Genomic DNA, 23,523 nt, shown 5'->3' on the forward strand with positions numbered 1-23,523 from the left:
GTTACAAGTTTGCCTAGATGATCAACATCGATATGCCAAAGCATAACCTCTGTTCTGTATCCTTAAATCACTTAGTGTCCCCAGTAAATGGCAATTCCTTTAGAATTAATTCTAAGCAATGCCTCACAGTCCCGAAAAAGCAAATGCTGTATTTTTGTTTCATAACAAATATTAAATTTTCTCCATTAACCTTATGGCTACAAAAAAAATGCAGATAATGACATTGAGAGGCCTAATGAGATTATAATCATTAGACTGCCTGCTGTATTACAACAATTCCTAATCGTGTGACTTGTTGCAGTTGAATGATGGCACGCTCCCTTCCTGTATTCTGGAGATAAAATACACTCTCCTCAGGAGAGTCTGAAACCCAGCAGCACAGGATTTACAAATCTCGTATTCCGAAATACACTCAAGCAACTAACAGGCTGCGCATCCAAGCAGAAAACTGCATCAGAGCATTGGTAGCGCAGACCTATAGCACAGAAATACCTCAGCACCTGTAAAAACAGTCACGTTAGAAAACCAGCACAAAATCCATCCGTTTTGGATTCTACATGCATTCATGCGTTCTGCATCCTGGAACGCAAACATACAGGCAGTCGCTGGATGTGGGCACAACAACTGGCAAACATCAGATACACTGAACTGAAAAAGAAGCTCCTGGAAATTCTCTGCCTGTACTGCAGCCGCCCTCTTCTAGCTTTCAGTCCAGTTGATGCCCTTTTCAAAGGCTGCCTGTGTCATCTTTCAGATATCCACAAAGCAGTGCTACAGAACAACATGAGGCACATTCCGAGAAATGATCTTCTACTTCGGTTTCGCGTGCTTAGGTGAATCTGATGGCCGCAACAGCTTTCCTGCAGGATTATGCCACGTGACAACCTTGCGTGCTTGCCTGTATTTTGTGTTTGCAGACAGAAACCAAAGATCACAATCCTGATGGATAAAACAATGGGCGTGTAAAGCTTTAAACCTTGCAAAAGAGAAAAAGTGCAACATATTTTGCAAAGCAGAGTATTGCCACATTTGCCAAACGTCTTTCCTCTGAAATTTTTTGCTGTTTTAGTCAAAGATACTTTCCACATGTCTTTCTACTCAGATGCACATTAGCTACTGTTTTAAACATCCTTTTTAAGGGTGGAAAACTGGGTGTTTAATATTCCCCCCAAAAACAATAGCTGTAACCTTTAAATTTGATACTGTGAAAACTAACAGGATCTGACTGTTCGTCTACAGCATGACAGTTCAAAGAGTTGAGCACACACAGCAGGTTTTGTTTAGCTTGCATTTTACGAGGACAAGAAGATGAAAATCACCTCTGCATAGCTACAAAAACATGCAAATAGCAAAAAAGCTTGTCTATTTGCACTATCAGAAAATAGGCCAAAACATGAATAAATATGAAAACTAAGCTCTCCTTGTTTCTAGATACAGTCCTTCTAGCTGCAATCACAGGTACGTGAGCTGCAGATGAAGACTTGCTTCCCGCATCTCTTCTATGGGCAATAGAGAATTTTAATCTTCAACAATGAATCCTGCTACAAGTAAAAGGTTACACAAAGCGGTTACAGAAAAGCAAGAAGAATTAATGAAGCATAAACCCCAATTATTTTGAATCTTCTGTCACTGCCTATAAATACTTTATTTCTCACTACAATACACTAATCTTTTAGTGAAGCGTAGCCCTACTGTAGGTGGCTGGTGGGTTGGAAAGGTTATTCAAGTGAGATTAAGTGTACTTGGTAAAAAAAATGTTGAAACATTTGCCTTTCCTCTCTACCATATAAACAAAATTCCACATGGGAACAAAGTAAGCAACTCCCAGCTCTGTTCTGAACAAGCAAAGCAGGAGTGGTGTGACTCTCACTCTCACCAACGTGTCTTCTCCCACTCCCCAGGTTTACAGTGTCCAAAAACCTTGTGCTGATGAAAGCCTGAAATAAAAATTCTCTTTTAGGGCACTAAGACGAATCTAAACACCACATAAGACAGACTGCAGTCAAGAGAACCAAAGGTACCCAAGTGAGTTTGCACACTAGATAGCTTTTAATGTAAACCAAAAACTTTCACTTCTCCCACATTTGGGGTTCATGGATTTTTGCACATCTGTTTGGCTACAAGACTCAGGAACTGATCTGTATCAAAGGCTAATCTAAATGTAACTGTAGGATAGCATAGTAAGACCAAATCTGCACAGAAAAACAGTTGCTGAGGAACTGACATCCACACTCCATATATGTGAAGGTGAAATGGGAGGTGTGGTGCCAGACAAGTTGTAGTCTGGTCCCATGGACTGAATGCATATTAGCTGTAAGCAGAATATCTCCAGTTTACTTTCATCCCAATTTAATCCAACTCTCAAACATCATTTCACGGTACAAAGCAAGGTACAGTAAGCAGGTGCAGTCAGGAGCTTCACTTCAAAAGCACCCTCCTGACACAAGCTATAAATGCCAGTGTAGGTACAACTGCAACTTGCACAATTCTTTCAAGAGCGTTAAGGCTCTCCAGATGGAAAATAAAGGCTAGAAGCCAACTAGCATTTCACATGGAAAGAGCAGTCCAGCTCATTTAATTCAACACCAAACAATCCTCTGGATTCCCACTTTTACATTTTTGTTAAATCATCATAAAGGGCTGTGTAGGACTTGGTTCCTGACTAATGAACTCGGAGATATGGGGCCCAGTACAGCCATGTTTAGTAGTAAATGACAGAGGAACAAGATTAAGAACCTAAATGTTTTCACGGACCATGAGTACAGGGCAGAGGGATGAAAGAATATGGGATACCTGCACATTCCCAGTAGTAAGTAAAAAGGTCTGTTCTGAACTGCTGAAAGTAGAAGCGAAGCTGTCATGGCTCTGAGACGCCTTCAGGAGGAACATGGCCACTAGTCATCCTCTGTACTTCTCAGGTTACAAATGGGACTTTTGCCTTAAGTATCACAATTTATCTCACATCTGATCTTCTCATTAAAAATGGCCCAGACAAATAATGTTTTAAACATTTCCCTATGTGTGGTTGTTTCAGTTGGCAGGTATGGGTAGATGATACAATGACTTGGATGGAACTAATTTCAAATCGTGTTTAAAACACATCTGCTAAAGTGGTTTTTCTCCATTGCAGAAAGAACCTTTTCATGTGCCACCAATATTTTCACAATGATATTTCACTGAGCGTTCTTTGGTCTGTCATAAAACTCACATCTAAGAGACATAAATGAAGCAACGAAGGGCACAAGTCTGAAAAGACGAGTTATTTAGGCTATATTTTAAGCAAATTTAAGACTGACTAATTACTCTGGGTGCCTTACTTGAATTACTTGCAAGGACCTCATTTTCAAAGGGCCTGTAAAACAGACCCCTCTCAGGAATCACAAGTTTGGCCAGCCACACTTAGAAGAAAGCCAGTACTGAACAAAAGTTAATAAAGTATTTGCATACATATCCACCTAAAGCAGGAGACCACAAAGAAGTCAGGAACAGTTTCTTCTGGGAAGCATTAGTAAAAGGGCACAGTCATTGGGACACTAGCCTTTCATCCAAAAGCAAGTATATTCTGCAGAAGCACATACACGAGTTCCCCAGGTAAAAATAAGACAGGCATGATGCACTATACCCAGACAGGACGATCTTTCCTTTTTGATTTGGTAATAGAATTTTAAGTTGGGGTCTCAGAAACATCTTGAGCATGACACTGCCTTGCAGTGAGCCACTTCAGCCGACTGAGTGCTGCTGACAGGTTCTCTTCATTCAGAGAGAGAGCTGACAGCCTAACCTTACGCCTTTAGCAAAGTCTAAGTCACATCACTGTGTCATATTACAGTGTGCACCCCAGAAATAGAAGGAATGAGAAACTCCTCATTACTACACTGTCTACAAGTAAGGCTTGTGAAATGGAGGAGGGGGAAAGATTTTGAAAGAAGAAAACGTATACCTGATCCACTGCCTTTTACTAAAGCTGTTAAGCGAAACTGTGAGGACCTCAAAAATAAAACATTTGCTCTTTGGTCTTGCTTCAAGTCACCTATAAGTCATCTAGTTTGGAGGTACCAAAGCATGACAAAACCATTTGTCAGATATCTTTTTGCATTTTGTGGGGAAAGGAGGGGACCAAAAAAAAAAAACCACCTTCTCCAACACTAACCTGACAGCGAATTTATTAAAGCTTGGCATTAGGGTATATTCCTGTGTGTCCACCCAGAAAAATAAAAGTTCTTTGGCTCCACAGATTTTGCCTTCCCCTGCAGGAAGGAGAATGGCTGATGCCCACAGGGCTCTTTCTAGCTATGTTTGCTAGCTACAAACATAAAACAGGGTCCCTTGTTGGTTAACATTTTGTGTGCAATGCCTGTTTTCAGTTGGTTTATGGAATATGTACATACAAAGTCACAACTGCCTCAGAGGTCTGGGGAGCTGACAAACCAGAACAGAAACTGCAGAGGCAGGAAGCCTGTTAAAAGAGTGATTACCAGCATGTGTCAAGTATATAAGGCACTTCTAACATAGTATGTTCTCCAGAAGACTCTTGGGCACTGTGATCAAATACAAACATTATTTTGGAGTACAGTTACGCTTGGAGCCGTTACTGTCTTCCTCAGTATCAGAGGTGGCCCCGTACCTAGTGTACCAACTCTTCAGAAGGACCAAGTTGGGTGGTACAGGGTGGGGCTCTTATATATGTTGTTTTTCATGCAGAAACAGAGAATCTGATCTTTCGAATCGTGTGTGAAACCAGTCTCCACTCAAACACATGCATAAAAACACCAAGACAACGAGTTTAAGAGTTTAAGTGATACTTACGCGGCATGATCCCTTGGCTCACCAGCTCCTCCCGTGTGCGTCGCTGCTGGAGCTTCAACTGCAGCACTGCACGACAGCAGAGAGAGGGAAAAGGAGACCCATCAGTGCAAGAAACAACTGGAGAGGCATTTTCAAACGCATCTTGTTTTCTTCTTTGGATGCCAAGGCACTAGTGAGCAGCAGGATGAAAAGCCCCCCTCGCACCCTGCTCCCCTGCCCCACTGCAATTGCAGAAGTGGCCTTTCAGCAGTCAGGTTTCCGTATTCTGCTGCGGGCAACAAGGAGAGGAAGTTGCGCAGGGTCTTGGCAGGGTGATAAAAATCCGCAAAGCCAGGCCTGTTTCTCAATTCTTTCTAGAGCACCAACTTCTTTCCAAACCGTTAATATTAAAAAACAAACAAAGAGAAACACCCGCTGACAGTCCTCCAATAAACAAAGAGTGACACCCCAGCTGCTAATGAGTCCTGAAAACTCTGATTACCAAGTGCAGATTAAATTGATATGACAAAATTATTGGTCATTACTCTAAATTACAAGGCTGATTTCCTTCCTCAACTCAGAAATTCACCTTCAAAAACATCTCACAAAAGTGAAATACCATGAATATATCCAGAAGTGTCCTTGTTCCACAGCAAAAGGAATCCCTTATCACTAGATTTTTTTTCCTATTTATTTTAGTGTAACAGAACATATGCATGGCCTGTGTGAAACACAATCACCTTTTTTTTTTTCCTAATGCAAATCTCTGGACTAGTCATAATTTGAGCACATAGATTATAACAGCAGTTTCCCTTTAAACTGTACAATCAAAGCAACTTCTTACAGTCACAGACAGCTTCCATATGAAAGGGACCTTTCAACACTGCAGAAAAAACCTACATGCATGTGTGCACACACACATATATCAATTTAGGACAATCTGAGCATCAAGAGTTACTGAATCCCATTTACAATCAAGCCTAAGCTCCTAAGTATTCTCAACATAAAATTTTATAAAATGAATGGCATGGCATCTCCCCTGTTTCCGCTTAAATTCCTCTGTCAATCTTATGTCTGTCGTATAGCCCACGTAAGAAAAGTCCACACAAATTTAGTGGAACTACCACAGAGCAAAACTTGCTCTACAGTCTAGCTATGCAATCTCATTATAACCCTTATGTTTCCTTTCTCAAGCACTTTGTTTGTCCAATACCTTAATTTCATACATCATATCCAAATTCATACTATACGCTCCCTAAAGTAGAGATCAAAAAAAAATTTAAGGAGAAGATGCCACTTTGTTTACTTACACACATCATCATATTTTACCTGTTTCTTTCAACCTCGTATTTGCAGTTTGCATTTGACTAAGGTACATCTCCCAATACAGGTTCTGGTCTTCATATGAAGTTAACAAGAGATCCATCTCTTCCTTGGTTGTTTGCACTGCTGCTAATCACCCTCACTTACATGCACACTTAAACTTTCACTTGGATTTGTCTAGCTTCCACTTCCATTGGCTCTTGATGTACCTTTCTTTGAACGGTTTATGACAATAAGAAATATATTTCCTACCTGTGGAGGTACTTCTGTGCACACAGTGAGTAACCAAGTTACCTCTCTTCTGCTTCTTAAGCCAAACTAGGATTTCTTAATATATGCATCCTGGGCAGGAAACTACTTCCTGCAGTACGGGAAGGGAGAGAGGGAGGGAGGGTGACAAACCACCGTGCTAATTCTGTGTGGGATCAGCCATGAGCCAGAGCGAGGAGGAGGGAACGCAGAGGGGAAGGAACAGGCACTTCGTTTGGCCATGAAACTGCAAACAGAAGTGGTAGTCCCAGGCTCTTCCTCCCACCCAGCACGCGATCGGACTCTTGCTTCTGTGCTAGCATGGGGGCTAATACAGTCTCACGGCTGGCCCATTCACAGAGCTCTTCGTTTGCCGGATTCGTTTTGAGGTGATCAAAACCAGAATCAGGTGATGACACCTCTACCCCAGCACTTGATCTAACAGCTTGCTGCGACAGAATCAAACCTCTCACTCCCCACCATCATCTCTCATGTTCCCCTGACTGGTGGCTGGACTCACTGACACGACAGAGACCACAGCCCAACCAAAACTGGGAATAGTTTTCTTCTCATTAGTGAGCTGCAGAGGACGACTGTACAGCCAGATAGTTACTAACATAAGGTGGGAGTGAGACCTCGTCCTTCCAGCAGCAGTATGCCACTAAGTGATTTCATCCCTTTTAGGTAACGGCACATTAAATCTCTCGCTGTACGGCATTATCTCCACTAGCGAGCCATTTCAGGGACTCATTTCCATACCCTAAATTAGCACATCTCACTAAATGTATACAGACAAGGCACAGACCTATAGCATCAGGTCCATCTCCCCAGCTTTCAGTGCAGATAATCTCATTATCACTCATGTCTTCCCATTTACACATCTAGCAATGTATGTGAGCCTTTTTTGCCACTTTGCTATTTACTTGATAGGACCATCTACTTTCCCTCCCATTTCCAACTATACCTATTTACCTTTTACCTCCCAGAGTCAAGGATTTTCAGCAAAACTCCCACACACAGGTGTGGCTGGCATTTTTTGCTCCTTGGTGCATAACTCTGCCCTCACCTGTATTTACACACACTTTGCCCAACTGCCTCAACTTGCCTAAATGATCTAAACCATTTTTTTAAATGTCATTATTTATGCCTCCACTAATCTTTGTTCCGTCCATACCGCTACCATCTTGCACTTGCTTCCGGATCGCACCAGGCTGATCCCAACTAGAAACGCTTTTCTGCTTTCTTGGATTACAGTCAGTTCTTAATCCACTTAAGCAGTACCTCATTAAATTCAAAGACACTTTTTAAAACCAAAACATACCACACTACTAAGTTAAAGACATTATAAAAGTCTATTACACCCCTAGCAACCACATTTCATGTATCCAAACAAATCGCATTTGAGCAGACCTGCTTTCACAAACTGAAAGGCCGAATAGCATGATTGTACTGCTGTTCTTATGCCACCTAAATTCTTTATAAAATTTTCCATAGTTTTTTTTCCTGGAACTGATACCAGATTAACCACTCGTTACTCACCCTTTTTTCAGTAGTGATGCAAAATGTTACTGGTCTTTCGCTCTTCCAAAGTCTCCCTGCTGTTCTCAGATTTATTACAAATCAGTCTCAGCCAGACAGCTAGACACTTCATCAAATGACTTAAAATTCCCTTCCTGACTTCAGCTTCCCTTATGAATTTTCTAAATATATCTTATTTCTATATCAGTTACCATCTACTACCCTTTTTCTCTACCCATTATATGGACTTTTTATTTTTAAACACTGTGTCCCTTCACAGCAAGAAACTAGCAACTGTCAAGAGGACTAAATTGGAGAATAGGAAAAAAGGTCATTTTCAGGATACTTTTAATAAGTACTAAGTAATTCTTGGGATTTATGAATGTATATACATACATATTAAGCACAAGTTATAATCAGCACATAATGCACTTTTTTTTTTCCAATACAGCTTATTTTTATGGCAGGGAGGAGAGCAAAAAGGATTACTTCAGTTCACTCCTGAATTCATTTTGGCTTAAATAAGTACTTGGAGTTCCCAACACCATTTCATATATTTAGGAGATCACCTGTTTACGTGTGCAAGTGTGTGAATCCTATATATAGATTAACAGATGTCCCAAGAGCCAATCCAAGGCTGTTGTACAGGGAGCTCAGCCAAAGGTCTAGAATGACCAGAGAAATTCAGTTACTCAAAGACAGACTGGAGTGTAAGTCTTGCAATCACAAACCAATGATTTTTTGTTTCCTTTATCCCTGTACTTAAACTTTAAATTAATTTTAAAATTAAGAATAAATCAGGTCATACAAAGGAGAGTATCTATCTGCTGGCTAGAAAATAAGTTTCATACTGATACCCTTCTACTCACGTCTTTCATTCAACTTGTATCACAGTCTGTGCCACATTTTGTGGCCTTTCTATGCTTATCCGATTTTCCCACTCAACATTTGGCATAATTTATTTATTTCACATATATGAAAAATTCTGAAATAGTAAAAATTAGCAAAACATTCCAGAGAAATCTGGGAGCTGGTATAGAGGACTGCTGCCAGTTTAAGAGAAGGTGTAGAGAAGAATTGAGGGGGGAGTCTGTACTAAGACACAAAAACCATTGTGATACAGCTACTATCAACAGAGTTACAGCTAGTGAAATACAGCAAATCATGACTATTTTTTGTTCGTCTTGCCATAATACTGCCTTACTAGGGAACCCCAGGCATATTCCATGACCAGAGCTTACTTCTGCCTACTCATGGCTGGAGGCAGCCCAGAGCAGGGTATGCTTAACATACAGAGGCTGCACCCACATGGACACTTGCAGGGCACTCACAACTCTAGTTGTAGTGCAGGGGTACATTACTAGTTAGCAGCAGCAGGAACAAATATTTATGATGTTTTAAGCTGTTTTTTGCAGCTCGTCGTCTAAATCTGCAACAGCATGCCTGCCCTTACACATACATATCTGAAAGCCCTTCTATTTCTAAACCACACTTTGTGTTTAATAGTGTGACTAGGACTACAACAGAAACTAGACTGCAGCCTCTGCAGCTCAACATCTTGAAAGAAAAAAAAAAAAAATCTCATATTAGAGACTATGTCACATACCAGGACAGCTTTACGACAACAAATTAAATATATTCTGCATTTCCTGTTTTTCGAAAACTAACAAGAAGCACACAGCTCTGAACTGCAGCTTGTGGCAAGGCCCTGTGCGTGTTATATTGAATATTTGACTTACTGCCAAAGGGAGTCTGTGTCCACATTTCTACAAAATCTTTTCTTCTATGGAATCCCAAGGGATACTCAGGGTCGCCCAACCAAGGTAATGATTAAGAACAGCCATATGGTGGATTGCAACAGAGACAGCACAAGCAGTAGTGCAGAACAGAAAGGGAGGAAGGCTGCTATAGCCAAAGGAAACCCTGTACAGGGGCTGAGGGAGGCAAAATTCCCTGGAATTCAGGCTGGGATACCTATGCAAAAAGGGGGAGTCCAAGACATGAACTGCATATTAACTAGCTAGGCTGTATGCTCACAGATGTGATTTATTGATTTTGTAAATTCAGCGAAAGCAGTCTGCCTGATAGAAAAATTCATCCTTGCAATGCAATCAATAAGCCATGTGATTAGAAAGAGAAACTACTGAAGAACAAGTGAAATTAGCCTAACTTCATTATGTAAGCTGAGGAAAGTGCGAGCGTAAGTAAAAGCAGTAAAAAGCAAACTATGCACTTCAATGCTCATAAAGGTCCACAGGTCATTTATTTGTACGCTGTACAGCACCTCTGCACACCCCATTTGAAAGCCCTGTGCTACAGCATCCACTTAACTCACGAGAAAGCATTAATACAGCACGAGCCGGGATGGAAACCTGCCAGTTAGTTCTTCAACAACTCTACCTTTCAGTAGCAACCAAGAGTTTTTAGGAGAATTTTCACTGCCCTGGTAAAGAGTAGGTCTGGGTTTACTTTGTGAGGATCAGACACCACAGCCTAAGGAAACGTGGCACTAGGCGAGCACTTGCAGCCCACACCTATTTTTCAATTTTTCAGTACGTGTATAACACTTAGATTAAACTAACAGCCTATATGCAACCAACTTAATTACAATATGCAACCATAAAAGATGACTTTGACGACATGGGATATCTGCTGAACAGTATCATCACAGCTGTTTGCGCAGGACTGAGGCCTCCAACTTAAGTATCACAGTGCCACGTGATACTAACTACTAACTTGAAGGGTGAAGCCACCTTTCCACTTACCACTCAGCCAGGAGCAGGCCTTCTAATTACATTGAGAACAATTTTTTTTTTTCCTAGTTTCTGATTAAATAGTCACATTTGACCAGTAGCCAATGGCAAATTCAGCTTTGGAATATGCAGCACATCCCCTGTTGTTTTCAGTGGAGGTTATATCCTACATTTATGACTGAACTCGATCCCTTGGAGATGGGGTGAGAAAACCTTTCCCTTACACCGAAAACGGTCTCTGAGCATTTTTCAGCTGTGCCTGCTTACAAAACCAATGTTGCCTTGCATTAGCCCTTTCATGCTTCGACGGGAAGCCAGATTAGATTCTGGTTCACGCACCAGCAAGAGCAGCATCTGCTAAGCCCCAGTTGCAACACCTTTCTGTACAGAAGCAGCAAGGGGCGGTTAGTATTACCAAATTTTTTATAGTGTTGACAAGACGCTATAAGAAAAATTCAGCTATCATAGTTTGTGATCAACGAGTGAGTATACAATGGTCAAAATTAATTTTGAAAATAACTCAAATCACTGAGGTGGACAACTTATATTTTTTTCCAGAGCTGCTTTTTTCTAGCGCTGTCAACAACACCCCCCACATCACACAGAATGTGCTAGAATGGGGGTTACCAACAAAGAAAAGCCAACTTTTCGGACCTTTTTTAAAGGCAATTTTCTGAGCCTAACAGCATTTTAATCCACTAACTGCTGATGGGGAATACATGCTGGCTTTGCATTTAAGCAGACTGTGCAGTTAACAGAGAAGCATTTAAGTGAAGCAGACTGTAAATGACACCCCAACTGCAGGGATTACATGACAATTTGCTACCCTGGGAAGAGGATGCCAAAAACTCATGTCCCTCTGTGGGGTGAAGGAGAAGCAGCAGATACATCGCTGATCCTCACAATTTGCAAGCATCCACTGTTGTTGTGAATAGCAGCCATATGCTTCTGCTCATCTCAATGCATTTTAAAGAATAGCTTGGAGCAAGCCTGGGCAAAGGGACAGTTGAGGAGAAGTTTATTTCTTTACTATTTGAGACTATCTCACATTCCACTACCCCTTTCTCTACTGCAGCAACAACAGCTGCTATTAAAATACAGGCAGTATCCTCAGCTCTTCCTTAGCAACCATACTACGGAGAAAATGGAGTTTGGGAGGTAAAGAATAGAAAGAGAATTTGGTTTCCTATCTTAAACTGTTACGAGAACCTTTCACACTAGAGGCAAAAGCCGCTTGTTTGTATTCACGCTGAGGTCTTCTCTTTGTGAGAAGCAGGATTGGGATCACTCTCTCTACACCCAAAGAGAAGGTCTGTGAAGCAGATCCTGAACAGGAAGCAAAACTAGGATTAGGAGCGGTTCCCTATTGCAGGTCACATGAACGATGAAAGTGGATTTCTTGGCAGATGTGCAGAAATCAGCAGGTTCTGCCGTGATACACTTAGATGGGCAGGTGTCTCATATCAGTTTGGGGAACGCTGATAAACTCCTTACCCAGCTGTGCTTGTCCAACAGAGATGACTGTAGGCACAAAGCCAAACAGGAGGTTTAACCAAGAAAGCCATACAGCTGCATCAAAGGCAGATCTAGCATAGAGAACTTGAAACTTTTTTTCACGACCACCTTTTCTTTCTTATCCTCTTAGTAAGCTTTTGAGGAGTATAATTCTGCCTGACGCAGACCTAAAACCTCTATCAAGAGATTCTTAAAAAACAGAACAGATCCTTCACCTCCAAAACAACTTTCAAAATATTTCACAGTAGATGTGCTAGTAATAATCCAAGGATGTAATGTGGGTCACATAACACTAGGGTTGCCTTCTTCCGTCCTGCACTTCCAAAAGCCTTCAGGTTCTCAAGTGCCCAGAAGCTTTTAAAAGCAGCTGAAAAGTACAGAAAAAGGTGCGACTAGTCATTTAAGAACACAGAAAGAGGACAAAGAGAAAAAAATGACCCTCACCCTCAGGTCAAGAAGGGCTTGTTTCTTGACAAAAATCACACACTTAAAATCTTCTACAGCTCAAAACATTCTTGGGTTATATAAAATCATTGATACAACATTACACATGCCTGCTGATATATTAGATGCATTGTCTATAAGACCATGTTCTAGAAGACTAGTTTTAGGTACCAGGGAAAAAAAAAAACAGGTACAGGGCAATAGTCCCTTTTTGTTGGGAGGATGCTGTTGGAAGAGAAATATGAAACAGAAATAGTTTTTAAAAATGGTTTCAAAGGAAGATGAAATACTTGCCTGTATTATCTTTTAATGAGTCAATGTCATGAGGCGTTAAATAGCTCACAGTGGAGACAGACAAATACGGATTCTTTGATATGGTTAATTTAGCAGAATCAAAGATCCCAACTGATGGAAGAAACTTGTCCCCAAAGAATATGGAATCAAAAGCAAATACACAATCGAAAGCAAAAGGATCTATTTCCACCCTCACATATTACCACAAGGTAGCTGGTTCACACTGTGAGCACAGAAACAAGCTACCTCAGCAGGTTATTTTTGAGGCTTCATATCAAATTTGATACAATGTGGAAATCAAAGTAATGTTAATTAAAAACTGTATTTAGAAGATAAAGTCACCTTTTACACCAATTTTAGTTTTGCTAGGACATAGCACTACAAAACACACAAAAGCAGCAGCATAGTCCAAGTACCACAACATAATACGATCTAACCTCCAGACAGTTACTCCTGTCAGCAGTTCTCAAAGGCTCAAGTCAGCATTGGTGTTCTGGGGTGGTAAAAAGTGCAGATACAAAAGGAAGAACCAGTTCATAGTCTTAGAAGTTTACATTCTCAGTCCTCAATATCGCACATGATTGAACATGTTTATTTCATGGGTGCTACCCATGTATACGACTCTAAATATATGCAGACTTGATTATTACTATAAAAGTTATGCTGAATTTTGCAGGGTCCTTTTTATGTTTGTTTAAAATAAAGACTAGCAGTTGCTGTGCATTTTATAGCCTTTGCCTTTACATTCTTCCTTCATGCTTTAACTCCTGACATTTCCATTAAACATGTAAAACCGGGGGGGGGGGGTGTGGTGTGTTAATGCCATTTTAATCATTGCTACTTTTTAATGCAATGCCAGCTTTATGTTCTTTCGTACTAGGATTTTAAAATCAGATAAATGTATTAATATTAGTACATACGTCTTTCTATTGAATGCATAGAAGCGCACTTACCATAAAATCTTGCTACACCTAATAGACCATTTCAGCACTCGCTGAAACTGTTAAAATAGGAATTTCAGAAGTGAACCTGAAACACCCGTAACCTGGTATATTTAGGAACACATGCCACATGTAAAAATGTAAAACAAGCTTGTCAACAGGAAAAGTTGGTTTGCTTTCTGTGCAGGGTACTGATTCTTATAAAATCATTTCATCCCAGTAATACTGGTTAGGTGAAAACCAAGCGTGTGAATAACTAGGCACATATCCATATCTATGGAATCTGGCTACCCTGCATGATTCGACAAGATGACCTGTAACAAAATACCTAGGTGGAAAGGTCTACCTAAAATTGACACACCAGTATCATACGACAGTAAATATTATCTGTAATCACTGCTTGTTGATGCCATCTATACAGCCATTGTTACTGTCTATATATAGCTGGAAGAGAAGCCTTGCGGGGGGGGGAAATCGAGAATTTCCCAGCTCCCTGTGTAAACTTGAGTCACAGTCTCTACTGATTTATATGTTTCCATGAAACAATGAACAAGGAGGAACTAACATTGCCCTTAACCACCTTGCAAAGAAGACCCTAGAAAGAAATTCTCCAAGATAATATAATATGACGTGGCAGATGGGGACAAATGAAGGAAAAAGAAGGAATGGGTAGACATATCCTGACAATCAGATCTATAGCTGTCTACTAATGTGACAGCACAAAAGGCAAGCTGCATAAGGGAAAAACAAGTTTGAACCCTTTCCATTTTTTTCTTGGAAAGTTAGAGGTATCTCTGCTTATACAAGGAAAGAGCTACAACCTTTTTGTTTTCCTTAAAGATGAGACATGAGAGTTGTCCATATTTTTTCTCAAAAATGATACAGAAGAAAACACATACATCAGAATCTGAACAATTTTTCATTTTATTTAAAACTCCAAGTTCAAGGGATAATATGTTTTTGTGGTTTCTAATAAGCAGAAAAAAAAATCAAGTCTTGAGACAGTGCCAAGACACATCCATAGAACACGTGATCGATTAGACATGTTTAGAATACTAAAATTGATGAGGAAATCCTTCCATGCCTCTTTCAGCAATAAGAAATATGGCCTAATACTTTTCCTTCATAGCTCACCTCCCATACTGCAATTTCTGCTAGAGCATGGCACTCCAGTGTACTAACAGCCTCTCAGATCAAGGTCAAAAACTTCCTCAAACATTTCTCAGAGGCTGTGGTGTTGGCCCAATGACTCAGCCTTCCTTCTGCCACAGGGCACCCTCTACAGATAAAAGTTAAAAGCTCCCTTCACAGAAATCATCTAAATGGTCAAAATACCACAGAACTTCTGTGGCAACAGCTGGGACACCTCACATATGAGCTGTGTTTTTGGGTTTCCCACTTAAACGTGGAATAATTCTGTATTTCCAAGACTGTTTCAGATTCTTAATGACCTAAAGATATTCGGTTTACTGAAACCAAATGCAAATGAGAGCAAATGTGTTTTTCCACAACTGGTAGGAAAAAAAGAACTTAGAAGAATGCAAATTTAAATACAAACCCAGCAGTTCTTTAGAAGAAGGAATTAACCGGTTATATAGGGAACTCAGAAAGCTGGTCCTTATAATTTTAAATTAGTTAGCTTGAGCATCTCCCCACTTCAGTTGCTTGATTGTGCTGACAGTTATTTCACGGGACATGGAACAAAAGTAATTTTGTCCAACATGCACATCACATGCAAAAAAAAGACTCAGAGCATTCCCTGTCTGGTTACCATTCCTGTCACCAGCTTTTGTCCAAGCTCCAGCAACCTCTCTTGGCAAGAATTTCAGGTGGATGCTATAAGGAACTACAGTATTTCTTTAATTCACGACAGTGAGAAACATCTTTGCTGTTTTCTCAAAGACTGCAAAGAACACATGCCACAATCACGGCATCTGAGATTATCCCAGCCTTTGTACTGCAACAGCCTGACACCTTCTTTACAGTTTAAGTACAAATTCTATTACAATTCTGTTTCTACTTGTAAAAAAGTTACATTAGAAATCAGTTCCTTCAAAGCAGACCAGTATGGAAGCTGATCCCCAGAATTTGCATTACATATAAAAAGCACATCAAATTCCCTCAAACTCTTTAAGCTGTGATCATACAACATCCATCTACTACTTATTACTTCCTTTCTCTTTCGATATTTATTTCCTTTCAAAACTCTGGACTACAGATCTCCAGGACCGACTTTCTTGGGTTTTTCCACGACGGAAGATCCACAGCACTGAAAACAAACCCGCCTATGAGGCTTAATGTGGTTCATAAGTGCTATCATAGCTATAAATACCTAAATAATATAATTCTGTGTAACAGGTCAATCAGCAAACTAAAAAAACCCAGCAGCCCAGAACGGCCTGCATGACCACTGACTTCAGACTGGTGGACAAATTCTCCAGATGTTTAAAGTGTTACTGCTGGCTCAGTCCTCTACTGAAGGGCACAGAGGAGACTGCTGGCAGCAGCAGGTACTCCCACACTCATTACACACAGTGGAAGATTCTCTCGAACTGCTAGTAGAGGTGGGCTTTTGCCAATATACTGAACAAAAGCAAGTGAAGGGCAGACATTTTCCTTTCTGTTGCTCCCTCCAGCAAAGAGGCAAGGGAGACAGCTACTTGGTGACAGTGTTTGCAACTGCTGTAGTTAGATTCACGGTCACGTGTCAGTCCTGAAGACACAATCCTCGTTCTAAACTGCCTGCAGTCAATGTGACACCTATTATTAGCAGCAGTAAAACAGTCTCTCAGTGAGGCACAAAGGTACTACTAGTTTAGCACCTACCTCTAAAATGTTGTCTTCCACTCCTGAAAAGGGAGAATTTGCATTGAAAAAGGTGTGAGCTGCAGGCAAGCTTAGAAGGACTTTCACACATAAGGTATAATACAGAAAGAGGCATGAAACCTTAGGAAAGTGAAAGTCAAGAAAAAGAGTATCAAAAGAGGATCAGAAAGAGCATCATCAAAACAAGAAAGAAAACCCACAACTGTTTGCAGGGACGTGCTACCTGCAATACTGACCAAATTACACAAAGGGAGCTCGTACATCCTGGCTTCCAGCAATGCTGTGAAATTTGTAGAGATGAGTAACCGAAGAACATAGCTACTGCCACCTTCAATTCCTACACAAATAGTCTTCACGTATTTAATACTAGACAAGTATGTAGCAGCATGAAGCTGGGGAAACTGAACACAGAGGAAGTCGAAAGTGGATCTCTTCCTTCTGTCACCCAGAGAGCATCACTCAGATGCCCCCTCCAATAATCCAGCTGGGCACCACAATGTTTATGCCCTGACAAGTGTTCCAGTGAGGAAGGTTACCAAAAAGACATTAAATGTGTCAGCTGGTAGGGTGCTGCAGAGATGTTACAGGAAATACCCTCAGAATGGTGACAGGCCCACAAGCTGCCTTTGGAGATGAAGACCACAGAACGAGATCTTTATAATCATGGCTGCAACAAATGATCCCTGCCCCTACCACAGAGAAAAATCCATTATGGGCACTTCTATTGAAAACTTTAAAATAGCTATTGTTTTTTACAAAATATTTTCTGTACAGCTGCTTACTTCTGAAAGGCTGTATTAAAATGAGATTGTCCAGAAAGTCTGGATTTCACCAGTTGCCACTGCCAATTTTGAAAGAACCTACGTCCCAAAGCAATTTATCCTCTTCTTTATTATTGACCTTATTTCACATTTCTTGTTAGCTTCATCAGGCTAAGTCTAACTTTAGACAGCAGAACTGCAGACTGGAAAGCTCAAATCTTGTTTTCTTGGAAGAATGCTTACTATATTTTATACACAACAAACTATGACAGTAGGTCACCTGCACAGTTCTTCTACCTATCTTACTGAACACAAGGAAAAATCCTGAATACACTAATGAGCAAAAAACATTTTGTAGTTCTTACTAATTATCACCGTATTGCAAGTACTTCAGCTACTGCACATCCGCTCTTAGTTTGGAGAGGTACCACATTAATAAATTTTACATACTGCCAGGGAAAAACAAGGTATCTACTTCCACTAGTCCAAGTAAAAGAAAGAAAACCAAGCGTTCTGCTCCATGTTATGCCATTCAGCAGATGATGCATCCACTTACAGGCCGCCCGCAAATTTTCTCCGCAGGCTCACTGCATGTTTTCATTTGATAAACCTAAGCTACATCAGGGGGCATATCCCATTTTCTACCATAGGCTGCAGAGGTTCTTGCCAAGAAATGTGCTGCTTTAACATTTTGGATCGAAATTTATTGATGCAGCAGGTGACAAGATCAGTAATTCAATGCTCAGAAAAGACTGGCTAGCTGGGAGTTGGGGCACGAAAGGAAAGATCTAAGCAGGCACTTATTTTTGGTATAGATATTTGTTAAGTTGTTGATCAATGAGTTGCAGGTGTGACAGAATGCAGAAAAATCTGAGGTGACTAGTGACAGATCTTACAGATGATAAAAGTACCAAGATAAGATTTACACAGGCAGCCTCATGTGGATCCAAAAACACGAGCAGAAAACTCAACTGTCACTGCCGCTTATCTTCGTTGTGCAGGAGAGTCACAGTGGCATCTGTCTGGCAAGGGCTCTGAACAAGCATGTTAACTGCAGAAGTTGTTTCTGGATGCAAAACAGGCAATCTGAGTTTCAGTATCATAGTTCTTTTCTCAAAAAAGCATCTGCTTTTCAACAGCTCCTGGGAAGTCTAAGCATCAGTCATTTGCTGTTTAAAAGTATAAATAAGGACAATTTCTTTAAAAAATAAACAGTACATTATTATCAAATAATGAATAATTCCAAAGCCACACAAGTTTTTTCAAGCTTTACTAACATGTTTCCCAGTTGCTGGGATTATCAATAGCCCAGCACCACTGTTGTTGAACATGAAGCTCAGTTCAACTGTGAAGAAAATTCAGTTGATAGGGCAGGAAAACACTTACTGCGAATTTTACTTGGCATCATTACTAGTTCAAAGCATTGTCTGCATAAATGCTATTGACAGCTGTACTCATCGCACCACACCCGGTTTCTATTCTTTTTGTTTTCTGCATGTGTTGATTCCTTACATCTCCTGGCTCTTGCAGGTCTGAGTCTGTAACTCTTTCCTTTTAGTAATACTTTGTGCTAAAGAAAGTATTAGAGTAGCCGGTTTTTGACAAATGAAGTAGATCACAGTGTGGTAAACAAGCCTCTGTCCCTCTCCTCCTCCTCCCATTCCCAGCATGAAAATAGCTAGGGCTAAAGCAACAGCTGGGGATCATTACACTGACAGGAATAGTTCAGTAAACTCCAAGAGGGGAAAACATGTCACATCCAAAAAAAACCAAAAACACATTAGGGCAGGAGGACTGAAAAAATATGTGAATTCCACTCCAGGGATAATGCTACAACTCTCCTTCCACTGATAACTACTGACTTCTAAAAACCCTGGTCATTCGGTGTTAACCCTTTCCTTAACCTTCCCACTCGTGTCATAAAGTTCATATCCTGAAACACCTCTAGTCTTCACAGTCAAACGAGGCATACTGGGAATTAAGCAAAAATAAATTTAAATTGTCTTCTTACTGCCAAACTTTGAGGCACCTCACATTAACATGTCATTATCTCATCTTCACTGCACCTCTTACCTTTTATGCAGAGTCACAGTCACTGTGCCACAGATTTGTAGAGTGGTTGTAGCACGAGGCTACAGGGAGTCTAACTACATACGTCTGGTGTGCCTCTGGATTTGCCACAAGAAATGCCAGGAGATTAGCTCCCCATATGTTCAATGCATTTTCTATGTTTTTCTGTGCCAGAGCACTATTTGCATAAATAATTCTGAACTGTGGGACACATCTGGCCATAATTCAGAGATGCGCCCGTTACATTTTGTGACTGGTTTCTGACGTTCCTGACCCATGCATTTGCATGAGGCATGGCTTTGGCATCTCCCACAGCATCTTCAGGTCCACTCTGAACTAGGAAGACACTGATCAGCCTTTACAGAAAAAGGTCACTCTGCATTGCTGTCAGATGCCTCAGGTGCAGGGGCTGCCCTCTTGCTGGGGATCTCCTTGGTGCTGAGAACTTCCAAGCCCACAGGCACAGGTTCTTCTGCCCTCTACTGGGTGAGGTACAGCCACCAACCAGCTGTACCTTCAGGTGCCCGGAGGTGCTAGGACAATAAGGTCTAGATCACTCATGAAGAAAGCCATATGTTAACAAGCACTCGCATGACTCCTGATCTCTTCAAAGTACTGAACAGATATTAATAGTTTAATCAAAGGCTAAGCTAACTCAAATTACCTCACATTTGCTGTGCACCAAGAATGCGCGCACAGTTACGGTAGATCAGATGGCATGCAGGAACTTGTTCGTGTGTCTGGGCCCGGAGACACAAATCTTGGAAAAAGACAGGTGAGTTTCACTGTCAGCCCCTGAGTCACACTAAACATTTTTGAAGGGAAGACTTGCCAAGAAAAGCGTTTAGTTTAAGAGCAATGAATGAAAGATGTTGCACAGAGGTGGAGAAGTTGGAATTTACTTTTGGAAGTACCTAATTCTAAGCTAGACTCACATGAATGCTAATCAGTTCTCGAGTAGCTTTCTGAAATTTTCTAAAGCTTGCAATTCCCTCTTCATATCTTTCATGAGGAGCTACCATGCTGTTGTGTTAACTGGTCTAGGAACTGCAAACTGGGCTCTGGTATCTGAAAACTAAACCATTCCAAGACATTCTTGAATAGAAAACATGTTTGTGGATTCCTGAATTCTAGGAATTTTACAAATAACTGCCCCAACACATACTTTGAAAAATACAAGCATATGTTTTTTGACTTCCCCATGTTAAAATCCATTTTTGTGTGGAAAAGATCAGCAGTTCCTAAACTTCAATGTCAAGTCCCAATTCAAAAAACAAATAAATCAGATTTAGGAGACCATCTGTTTTCCAGAGGCGGGGAAACAAGATGAAGTGTATTCCAGATAGCTGCTTCTCATGAGATTCATTAAGAGAATAGGTATGAGCATTGTCAGACACCACTTATTTGCCTGGCTTTACTAAGAGGAGAAAGCAGACCGGCAGCCATTCACCTGTGTGTGGGTAAGGAGTGAGGAAGAGAAGTGCATGAATTTTCTGCCCTGGGAAATAATAAAACTAAGCTGTTCCATTTTTAGGGGGACCAAAACTAAGGTACAACAGTCGTTACAGTTTCAGCTCAATGCTAATTCTGGACTTCCAGAGCTTCCGTAAGGGTTTACATGTGAGTGCATCTGCTTCTCCACTGCCTGTAAGATTTGGCTCTGCAAAATACAGTGCATGCTACAGCATAAATACAACAGGCATTCCGAGACTGCAGGAGACGTGAATGGAGCAGTGGCAGAGCTAAAGGGTCATTCTTTTCTCTTCTGACTTGAAAGAGGCCGGCAGCATCTATTTCTCTTCCCTACCCTTCCTGTTTGGTAGCTGGTAGAAAGTAGCTTTCCTCATCACATATGATATTAGAGTATCATGCATTAGACATGGGGTAGGCTGATGATATTGCTAGACTTTGCAGAGACAACAAAGCTTTTTCAATAATCAGAATTATACAAGAATTCAATGACCTTAATTTGCTTCAACTTGAGACAGGGGCAAACATTTTTATATTGATCGAAGTACTACAGTGTTGCATTTTCCTCATTCTGCATGTTATCCTATTGTATATCTTGTGATATTTAGTGACCGGATGAAAGATGTATCCTGGCACATCCAAATGAAGAGTGCTCACCTTCTGTGAAAATCCATGCTTTGCAAGTACAAGACAGCTGCAAGTTCTCGCTTTTTTATTTTGGTTTGTTTTTTTTTTTCCTCTGAAGATTCATGTGCTGCAGTTCTCCAGAGCAGACAAAATAATCTGGGAATAGTGCCTATACTAATGGATTTATAATTCCTAAACTTGAATTTGAGGACCGTGACTTCAGTTTTCTTTTCCTTTTCCATATTTGTTTGACAAAGAGTATTTCAATAAAAACAAGCCACAAAAACAGTAGTATTTTAAAAATGTAATAACAAGCTGACTCTTGATATGTGTTGAAGAGGCTTGGTACGAGGAGTGACAATAGGGGGTTGAAACTTAACAGTTTTGTTCGGCAGCTTCAGCAGGCCTAGAACTGCATATGAGAGAAAAATCCTTTAAATGCAACTGCAAAAATCATCTGGCCATCTTTCCGCCACAAATGTGGCCTTATTCTATCTGGGTTTTTGTCCTCCACTCCTGCCACACTTTACTTCACTTTTCTGTCCAAAATATCACTGAAAGTAATTTTCCACTCCTCTCAGATCACATTAGTCGCTCTTGAAATCAGTCATCACCTTATTTCTGAGGCTACTGTGGTCAAGATCTTTGTTTACTCCTCTAAGTTCCTATTAAAATTTCACCTGTAGCTAGATGGATCCAGTATTTCTGATAAAACATAAATCGTGTTACGTTTGCCACTGGCATTTTGTTATGTTCTGCCATTCTTCCTGTAATCTTTTCCTGGTTCCTGTTTATTGCTATTTGTTATGGTGCGTACTACGAATGGATCACTGCCTGTTTTCATCTTCTCAATCTTTTTTGATCCCTCCAGATCTTCTTCCTTCCTCGTAGATATCAGTCCCTGAAATCTGACTTCTATCTGTCTACATAATATTTCAGAACTGTCAAACTTCCATAAAAAATCACACATATTTGCAGAATTTCATTATCTAAAACAGAATCACATTTAGATATACGAACCCCACTCCCTTCACACTCTCCAAACAACATACTGAAACTTAAAACATGATACTCGATCTCCTTCAAGGCAGAGTTGCCACTCCAGAACAAGCCTTTACAGCTTTAATAAAACAGCCTTAAAACATTGCTCACAAGAGCAATGATGAGAGGAACAAATTTAAATTCCCAAATGCAAGTGAAATTGTCCCAAGGTCCAGGCACTGCAAGTCATTACATACAGAGCTCCAGCCTTGTCCTGTGACACGCTTATGAGCGCCCTCAGGGACAACAGGTCACAGGAGTCAGTGGGAAACCCAAAATCTGGACTACTGCCCAGAAAAGAAAAAGAAGGCAGATACAATATGCAAGAGAAAAAAAAAGAAGAGGAAAAAAAAAAAAAAACAATCAACCCACAAACCAATTATACAGTGCCTACAAAAAAGAAAGCAGAGCCTGCTAACCTTCTCGTAAGCTGTGGTATGAATCCTGATATGCGCTTGAACAGCTCTTCCCCTGCTTTGACACAGTCTCTGCAAGCGGCACAATCCCGACATAGGCAGGCTGGAGTGTCTTGGCTTTATCCAACATATTAGAGGAAATCCCTGGACCTGAAGGCAGATTCTGTAATGCAGAAGACGTCCCAGGCTAGTGGAAGGGGTGCTTAATCCTCACAAAAGACCCAACCACAATCCCTGTCTAACAGGTTTCGATCACTGCACCAAGCGGTAGAGTGGAAAAAAAAACTAGTTTACTGCTAGATTGCAAGGCTGTGCTTGCATAGGAACAGAGATGTACTTGAGGCACAGACAAATCCTGACAGCCAACATCTAAAGATTAAAATCAGCAAGGCTCTTGGCAAAACTTTTCTTCCTACTATCCCAAAGCTCAGACAGAAACTTCACTGTTTCAGCAAGTGGCTATAAGCGTTCAGGATCCCAGTATGCAGAG

General features: G+C 40.7%; 1 protein-coding gene across 2 annotated transcripts in view; it reads right to left on the reverse strand.

Annotated features, from left to right (window-relative positions):
• MRTFA (myocardin related transcription factor A) overlaps window positions 1-23,163 on the reverse strand; it is a 46,178-nt gene extending 23,015 nt beyond the window's left edge. The window contains exons 1-2 of one of the 2 annotated variants that reach the window (XM_086469420.1): window positions 23,037-23,163; window positions 4,807-4,872 (exon numbers count right to left, since the gene is read on the reverse strand). In XM_086469420.1, coding sequence (XP_086325546.1) covers window positions 4,807-4,872; window positions 23,037-23,163 — 193 coding nt within the window. Of the gene's footprint in view, window positions 1-4,806; window positions 4,873-23,036 lie in introns of those variants that run through there. The other variant, XM_086469428.1, reaches the window with a different exon arrangement.
• Between the last annotated feature and the right edge of the window lie 360 nt (window positions 23,164-23,523).

The sequence above is a fragment of the Leptosomus discolor genome, chromosome 1 (genome assembly GCF_034619465.1).
Source record: "Leptosomus discolor isolate bLepDis1 chromosome 1, bLepDis1.hap2, whole genome shotgun sequence".
Classification (NCBI taxonomy): domain Eukaryota; kingdom Metazoa; phylum Chordata; class Aves; order Leptosomiformes; family Leptosomidae; genus Leptosomus; species Leptosomus discolor.